This window comes from Mesitornis unicolor, unplaced genomic scaffold, assembly GCF_000695765.1.
Source record: "Mesitornis unicolor isolate BGI_N332 unplaced genomic scaffold, ASM69576v1 scaffold39275, whole genome shotgun sequence".
NCBI classification, from domain to species: Eukaryota; Metazoa; Chordata; class Aves; order Mesitornithiformes; family Mesitornithidae; genus Mesitornis; species Mesitornis unicolor.
Window position 1 is genome coordinate 16,981 of NW_010186882.1, and position 8,931 is coordinate 25,911.

The 8,931-nt window shown below is 56.6% G+C and overlaps 1 protein-coding gene across 1 annotated transcript in view; it reads right to left on the reverse strand.

The window, feature by feature from the left end:
- The window catches only part of SRL (sarcalumenin), a 15,480-nt gene that overhangs the window by 1,160 nt on the left and 5,389 nt on the right, over positions 1–8,931 (reverse strand). The window contains exons 7-8 of the mRNA XM_010185265.1: positions 1,600–1,716; positions 638–871 (exon numbers count right to left, since the gene is read on the reverse strand). Of these exons, the coding sequence (XP_010183567.1) occupies positions 638–871; positions 1,600–1,716 (351 nt within the window). The remainder of the gene's footprint in view (positions 1–637; positions 872–1,599; positions 1,717–8,931) is intronic.

Consider the following 8,931-nt stretch of genomic DNA (forward strand, 5'->3'; position numbering starts at 1 on the left):
CCAATACAGCCCAGAACCTGTTTCTTATGTGCTGAAAACACTTCAGAGTTTCTTGGCATGAAAATCCATCTCTGTGTGTCTGGGCCTGTCTCCCTCAACCTCACCACCAAACCTTCTTTCTCCCTGCTGCTGGCTACAGACTCCTGCTGCTCCTGTGAGCAGATATCAGCCACACCATTGCTCTCCTCAATGGGTACCATTGACCAAGTGGGTCAAGAAGCCCTGCTGATCTGCCCTGGCATCCCAGGTGCTGTGGGGACGGACTGGTGCTACTCTGGGTCCTGCTGTAACCCCAGCCATTGGCAAAGTCTGCCTCCAAGGGTGACAAACAGGGCATGAAATGCTGAGCCTAAGGCAGACGATCAACAGCTCAAGGAGGCCCCACTAAACACCTTGCCAAAATGCCTGTCTGTCAAACCTCCTGACAGCAGAAACAGCTGCTCTATCTGGTATGTTCCCCAGGTCCCAGCTGCTGCTGCCATGGCCATGGGCAGACAAACACATTGTCATTCCTACCAATGCAAGACCCCTTTTGTGGCCTAGGACTCTTCCCCGTTGTTTTTCAGCCATCCTTGTCATCTCACATCGTTATGACATCTTTTCTGAAGTCCCTGAGACAAACTCAGTAAACCCCTACCTCGTTCTTGCTGCTTGCGGTTTTCAATGATGCCCGGCGTGTCCACGAAGGTGACGCGCTCCAGCAGTTTGTGAGGCACCTCGATCCCTATCAGCTTCTCCAAGAAGTTCTGCCCAAACTTCTCCAGGGGCGAGAAGGAGCGGGCACTGTCAGCAGCCATCACGATGCCCTCAATGGTCTTCAGCTTGGGGCCATGCATGATGACAGTGAATTCGGAGGTGGTGGGTTCTGCCCCTGCCCAGCAACAAGAAGAGCAGCAGAGCTGTGAAATCCATGCTTGGCAATGGACATGACAGGGCTGGCCTTGGACTGGCCGGGGAGCTCAGGAGCATCGCTCGCTTGCCAAGAGATGCTAGGGGAAGGCAAGCAGTGGGCCATGAAATTCTTGCCAAACCTCTTGAGAAAACACCAGCAAGGCTGTTTTCTGCAGGGACTGGTTGTTCTGGAAGTGGCCTGGCTGCACAAGGCGCTCTGAGAACCACCTCCTGGGAGGTCTCATTACCACAGCGCAGAGCTGGCCATGGACATCTGTCCTCAGCAGTGAGATGACATCCATGGGAGCAGGGAGGAGGGAAGGGGAAGGGCTTTTCTCCTTGGAGGGTGAATTAATTGTCTCCCTGTGAGGAGGGTACGGGAGAAGACAAGTGTGAGTTCTCCTTGTGATGTGACCACTGCTTTCGTGGTCAGGATCAGAGGCGATGAGCCCTGCACTGTGGGATGGGGATGCTGTGAGGTGAGATACCCTCTTCTTCCCCGGGGAGGGTGGACAGGCTCTGGGCTGTGGTGAGTAGCCTCTCCCTCCACATGGCACCGCAGCTGGATGGAACAGACCACATAACAAACTCTCTGCTGTAATGAGGGGGATTGAAGAGATGTGGCTGAGCATTGCTGGCTGCAGAGATGTGGAAATGCAGGTGCCAGCATGCCCTTGGCAGAGCAGGGAGGGACTGGCGAGTGGGTACCTGTGTAGAGCTGGTAGGGAGTGTCATCCAGCCCGAGGAGGTAGTTTATCATGGAGGATTTGCCGACGCTCCACGGTCCCAGGAATAGCACCATTGGCTTGGAAGTGATCTCCCCATCTGCGGAGAGGGGAAATAACAAGAGGAAGTGAAGGAACAATAGCTGCCGCCGCTGTGTGATTAACTCCCGGCTGTAACGAGCATCCCATCTGAGCGGCGCAGCAGTGGTGCTGGGGAAACAGCCACCCTTTTGGGCCGTCAGCCATTCGCCAGCCAAGGCATCGCCCAGTGACGGGCCCTGGTGTCTGCAGGAGCGGGATGTCACCATGCGCTGTGGGAGACTCCACCTCACTTGTCTGGCCTTCTCTGAGGTTGTGCCCTTCTTAGACTACAGGAAGACTTGAAGGTCTTTTAAGTCTTGTCTCAGCTTGGTTCTGGTTTAGCTGGAGTGAGTTCGAGGATGGCTGCAGGGCAAGGTTTGTTTGAAGGCAGCCACCACGAAGCATGGGACATGCAAAGAAGGTGGCCATGCTGCAACTGGGTGAATGCCTTGTGCAAAGGGAGCTGGCATGGTTTAAAGAGCAACACTATGGCATGGTGCTTGGTAAGCGTGGTGCGAGCCGTGGGCCAGCTGCCTGCATTGCATTTCTACCATACCCTCCCAGGTTTTTGTCCTGGGTCATTGCTCCCAGCCCTCTGGTCGAGTAGAAGGTCCCTGCCTATGTGTGGGCTGGGTATAAGGCTCCAGCCTGGTGTGGGGAGGGTAGGCTGGGCCAATGGCTCCACTTTGGGCCTGGGGAAAGGCAGGAGAAGAAGGAAATACAGTTCCCATCCTCCACTCTTCAAGTCCTGCAGTTGCTAAGGGAGTCAAGGAGGCTGGTGATGGACCCATAAGGACCTGTCCCTGTGCCACACAATCAGTCCAGTAGCATGGAGGTCCCTTGGCCAGAGGAATTGGGAGTTACTGTCCCTCAAGCAGAGCTGAGTCTTCCCCCATGACCCCATGACCCAGGATGAGGAGATGCCCTTGAGGGACCCAAGCTGCCCTTGGCACCCTCCCTGCAGTGGCTGACAGACCCTGCTGCTTCATGACTGCCACCCACACAGGAGCCAGTAGCTTTCCAGCAAGCTGGGGATCCACCTCCAAGACGGGCGAGCTGCAAAGCTCACATGGTGCTGAGCTCCCACTCCCGAGGGTGCTGGAGGGCACTGCATGGCGGCTCCACACCAAACCCATCCAACCATGGGTGTGGGATTTGGGCAGTGTGCCAGTCTCCTCCTGCCTGCATCTGCCCATCACAGAGCCACCATGTCACTGTTGGGGATGGGAATGAGCTGGAGGCATCTCTTTACAGTCGCATCCATGCAGTTCGACTCTTCTCCAAAGCAGGGCAGCCACATCCAAACCAGGGGGAAAAGCCCTGCCTGCTCCCCGCTCCCTGCCTGCAAGCCGTGGGGATGCCACGTTGTCTTCTCACACAGAACAAAAACAGATGTTGAAACCCTGGACTTTCATTATTAATCATTCCTCTGTGCCACTCTGCTCTGTTCGCTTGCTGGCTTTAATTGGGTTTCAGATTATTGTTATTATTATTATCCCCTGTGATGCTGTGCCAGAGGTTTGAGGCGGGTCCCCGCGGGCTGTTTTGTAAGACGTTCCTGGCCAGGTGTGCCTGTGTGAACACCGACAGCCCGGGCCCCTGCTCCACTTCATGTCCCCACCTGTGCCCCAATGCAGGCATCTCCCCTGCCAGGTCACCCACAGCTCATGGAGCCCACCTCTACCTCTTGCTTTGGAACAGGGTGCTGGCACCCCATGGACTTTGTGGGCAGTGCCAGGCACAGGATCCTTGCAACTCACCGGGTAGCCGAGCAGCTCCAAGGATGTGGGGCCATGCATGGGTCCTCCTTGCTGCTGCCCAGGGGCTGGGAGAACAGAGAGCATCTCCCACCTGGGAGGGTGCTGACCTGGCATCTGTCCCTGCTACATCGCCCCACCAAGTCTGTCCAGCACAGATTTGGGTCACTTTGATGGTTTAGCCAGGGGAAAAGAACCAGTCCCTGCCGGCTGCAGCGTAGGGATGGTGGCAGCTCCATCACAGCAGCTCTCTCCAGCCACCCTGTGGCTGCTCGCTCCCAGCTCCTCATCCCGGCTCAACCTCATCCCAGCTCAACCTCATCCCAGCTTAAGCCAGGCACATCCTGGTGACATTCCCAGAAGCAGGGGGCTCCTCAAACCTTGCACCCCTTCCTCTGTGGTCCTGCTTAAAACACAGCAGCTTAAAACACAGCTGCCAGGTTTGCAGGGTAAAGAGTGTGCTATGATCCAGCAGAGCAACTGGAAAAGGCAGCCAGGAAGGTCAAGTCTCCCTCCACAGAGCCCGTGTTTGTCTTGGGCTGTTCAGCTCTGCGGGTAAGAGCCCAAAAAGGGTTTTTTTCCTAGAGCAGTGACTTTCTGAGAGGTTTTTCCATGTTGCTTGCAATGCCAGGGTGCCTTTGGGTGGGAGCACTGCTGCGCTGGAGCTGCGATTAACCCTGGGCCAGGTCTTCTCTCTCCTTGTCCTCAAGCCCAGCTCACCACCCCATGTTGGCCCACCCATCATTCAGCAAATCTGTCCTGAGGATGCTCAGCAAAGCAGAGGACACAGCAAAACCTCCTTCCTCTCCTTATTCAGACTGAGCCATAGGCATGAAGGTCTTGCTCTGTCCTCAAACAACCTGGGAAGGCTAAAACACCAGGGGAGACTCTCCCAGCATCACCCATGCTGCCACCTCATCTCTGTACCTCAAACACTGCCCTCCACTCTGCCTGCAGCATGGATGTGGTGCTCGGCAGCCCTTCAGGGGCTGGCCAGCTTGCTCACGAAAAGCCATGAGCGTCCACATGGCACGCATGCCCACAGACAGAAGGACAAGCCACATGTGCCCATAGAGAGAGGGACAAGCCACGTGTGGCTGCAGACTGCCCATGCCTGCCTCCATGTTGCACCCCCTGTGCGCGTACGCCCACACAAGAAGAACACTCGCACGCGTGTTTGTACCTGCAGCTAGAGATGCAGATAAGACAGCTATCAAAATACACTATATATATCTACAACCCCCTCCGCTGCTGGCATGCTGGCATGACAGGGAGCCAGAGGCCCTCCAGGCACTGCCAGGGCTCTGCCACGTCCAGGACTGGGGTGTAGAGGAGCCCATTTTGGCAGGATTTGGCAGTGGGGGCCATGGGGTAGGACACGAGGGCCAGAAGATGGGATTTCCCTGCTTCATATCGCAACAGGGATATTGTCCCCATGGTCCAGCACCAGACCCAGGGTGGGGGCTGGGTGTGGACTGGCGCTCCTTGGCTCATCTCCCATCTCCTGCTTCTCTGCGGGGGACCTGGCAGCACACCCTGAGAGGGACAGGCAGGGAGAGGAGCCAGCTCTGGCTCCCGAGGGGGCTGAGGCCACCGAGCAGGACCAGCCTGTGCTACTGGGACAGCTGCTGTGGGCTCATCGGCTTAAACTGCAGCCGGAGGGGATCAGGGGTGGACATTCGGGAAAGTATCTGCATCTAGGAGGGTGCAGAGTGGGAAGAGCTCCCCTGCAGGGTGAGCTATCTTCTGGTCTCCTCCACTTCATGCTGTGGGTGGGAGATTGACCTGCAGGTCCACCACAAACGCCTTCGAGCCATGGCTAGAGGAATATGTGGCCTCTTGAGCCTTAACCCAAGAAAGGTGTCAAAGCCCAGCCAAGGTGAGGATGCACAGAGTCAGGCCTAGGACAGACAAGTGCAGCGACACGTGTGATGAGCTCTGCTGAGACTGGGGACACTGGGTCCAGCGGATGCCATGGGATGCCAATAACTGGGATCTACTTGGTGCCTGGCAAGTGTGGCCCTGTTGGGGCCAGTGAATAGGAAAGCTGCAGGCCAGTCAAGAGCTTAGGCAGTGCTGGCAGCATGCAGGTAGCAGGCAGCAATACCAACCTGTGGCGGAGGAGCCCAGGGTGCGTCCGGGGTAAGCTGTTAGCAAGGGACACGGTGAGAGAGAAAAGGTACCGTGAGTGGAAGGAGAGATGCGGCTGCCTGGGTCTGGCCCAAGCTGAGGAGGGAGCTGAAGACTGGCCCTGGCCTTCTCATGGGCAGGAAAAGCCAGCAACGGCTTCATTCCCAGCAGGAGAGAAAGAGCTACAGTCTGTGAGCAACAGGACCTGCAGCTACCGGGACAAGCACTGGACTCCAGTCTACCCTGCACACTGGGGATGTGGCTTGGGGGAGCAGCCCCAGGAGAGCTGCCACATCTGAGAGAGCACCCCAACCCTCCTGCCCCACTTAGCAGAGTTATCGCCTTCCCCAGCAACATTCACCGAGCAAATGGAGCTCAACAAGCCATGGTTAGGACAGCAACCAACCCTGACAAGTGTCCTGACCACCTCCATGGTGTGGTTACCCGTATCCAGCCTAGGATGGCTGGTCATGGTAACTGGGAGGTCATTCCCTATACAGGGACACTTGCTAATGGGCACACATACAGTAATTAAGGGCACCAGCATGCACCACAAACTGGCATGACTTCACAGCAAGCTTCCCATCAGCACACTGGGAGAGTCCCTCACCCCTGAGCTGAGGACAGTCCCTATAGGGTGGCCCTGCTGTGACCAAGGACACAAGCAGCACCCACAGGGGATGGCAGAGCAGAGACAAGGGAGGGTGGCAGGCAGGGAAAAGGCAATGGCACCTGCCAGGTTTAAACACGCTGTAAGCAGAGGATGTGGGGTGAGTTTTTCGGGATGCACCCAGACAATTCAGAGTCTTAGGTTGACAGTGGCAGTCACAGCTTCCCCTGGATGGGTGACAATTACACGGGTGTTTTCGTGAGCTGTAGGGAACAGAGGGGCTCCTTGGATTACCCCTGTTGGTGTATGCTAGCAGAGCCGATGGAAAGGGAGACAAAATGGAGGTCTGCTGTGTAATGGAGGGGCGAAGGTGCTTGCGATGGCACCCCTCTATATTGGCTTACACCTCCAAAGGTCATTCATATTCCATGACAGGCCTGCCCCGCCGCTCTCCAGCTGTCCCACTGCTCTGGCCAGCTGAGCCAGCAGCTCTGTGCCCTCCAGCCTCTCCCTGCCATGGGGGGTGGGCACGGGCAGAGGTCAAGGGCAGCTCCCAGTCTGTGGGGGCACCACCAGTGCAATGAACCTGCTCAGGACAGGGGCACCAGACAGAGGAAGCAGCTGAAAAGGCTCCCTCAACCTCACCACATCCTAACCTACCTTGCAAGGTCAAGAGGGCTCCCTGGGCCAATTCTCTAGGTAACGTGCAGGATTCTCTAATTACATTGCTAATGAGGGACTGGGAAAAGCTGGATCTGTGGGTATTAAAGGCAAATTGCTGGGCTTTAGGTTTCTAGGGTGGGATGTTTGAGATGCTTCAGGGAGTCTGGTGGCAGAAGAAACATTTCTGATGGCTTTTCACAGCTGAGTCAGGGGTTGCAGGCAGCGTAGGAGCCATGTGCCTGTCCCTTAGGGCTAGGAGGTTGTAACTGGACATTACCAGCTCTGGGAGGGTGCTGTGTAGGATACAATAGGGTATGCTGGGAACTGACCTGTGGGACTGTCAGCCTGAGGGATGATTATTCCTCGTGGTGAAATAGAAAAGACCATGGAGCATTATGAGAGGAGACTGTGAGGAGCACCAGAAGCTGCTGTCTGTAGTGAATCCTGCTCCAGAGCTGGGACTGAGAGGGGCCTTGGGTTGGGGAATACACAAGGGTGGGTGGTTGTTTCCTCTGGAGCTGGGAGGGAGGAAGCCAGCAGGAGCCTGAGAACGAAGTGGGGAGGTGGCTGCTTGGGTGTGGGATGGCTGAAGGGTAGGGTGGGATGTCCTGAGCAAGGAAATGGGCTGTGCACTGGGAACTGAGGTTGGGGGCTGCATCCTCTGGCAGTGAACAGCAACGCAAGGGTTAGAGGCTGGGAGCCCAGCATCTGCCCCTGTAACCCCAAATGTTCTCCCAAACAGTGTCCCAGGATGAGCAGGCACCAATGCAGACCAAAGTAGCTTAGAGAGGAGATTGGGGTGTTACTGAATCAGAGCTCCAGGATGGAGATAGCTGGGACAGGACATGGCTGTGGTGGTGGTCCTTCCCCAGGCACGTGGCAACGCTGTGCTAGGTGCATGAGGGAGGGGACAGGCCAGCACAGAGTGGGTGACAGCAGCTGTGGGGTGAGGGTCCACAGGTCACCCTTCCTGTGCTGGCTGTGGGATGGTATGTTGCTGTGACTCTCCCAGATGGCAAGCAGATCATGGTCCCCCAGGCACAGAGGGAGACAGAGCTGGCTGCAGGAGACAGCTGGACACGGCTTGTGTTTCACGAGACCTACAAATGCACCCCTGTGGTGGTGGATGGCACCCAGGGGATGAGGAAACAGGACCTGGGCTGGCAGTAAAAGCTGCAGCCCTGTCCCTGCCCCATGGGTCCTGCATGATCTTCACTGGCTCAAAGCTGGAAATGAGCTGGCTGGGCATGGGAGATGTTCAAACTTGCTTACAGAACACTGGATGGTGATTTAGGAGTTGCATTTGGGTTGCAGTGCAGGTGTTTGTAAAAGAGAGGTTCTGCTCTAAGGGGATCTGTCCCAGGGGTTTACCCAAACGAATGTAGGACTTATGCTGGTGGAGCAGAGACCAGCTGCAAAAGGAAGGCCTGTGTGGAGGGTGTATCTGGGTCCTGTCCCACCAGGAGGGAGGGCATGGCTCCAGGGTGCGTGAGGGCTGGCAACCCAGGGAAGGAGGCAGAACTTCTGGACAGGGAGGGACCCTGGCAGGAGGCTGATGGGGACATGCTTGGGAGGGCTTAAGCCAACTTGGAAAATGGGTCTCCTTGTGTCATACGGGTCACAGAAGCTTCCTGTAGTTTGGGGGCGTCTTGGGACCAGGGCTGCACTTTTCTCTTCTGGAGGGACACGTATACCACTGGGGCTCAGCCCAAGCCAAAGCCTGTGGCCATGGGGACCTGCTCACCTGATCCAATGTGTTTGCAATTGCCAAGGGGTGGAAACTCTAACTCCCAGGGTGAGTGAAGGCTGCTGAGCTCAAGGGATACCCTGCCCACGTGTCCCGTGCTGAGCAGAAAGGATGCCAGCTCCAGCCAACCCCCGGAAGCTCATCCCCAGCCTTGAGAGGTCCTAAGCTTTCTTGCCAAGCCTGTTCCGTTGGGCCATGATCTCTGCTTGGCAGGGGTACAGGGCATTGATGTTGAGCAGGTGGAGGACCCGAAGCAGGCAGGGTTCAATGTTTGGCCTACATAGATGGTCCTGACAGCAGATGGGCTAGGGCAGATGCAGGCATGCC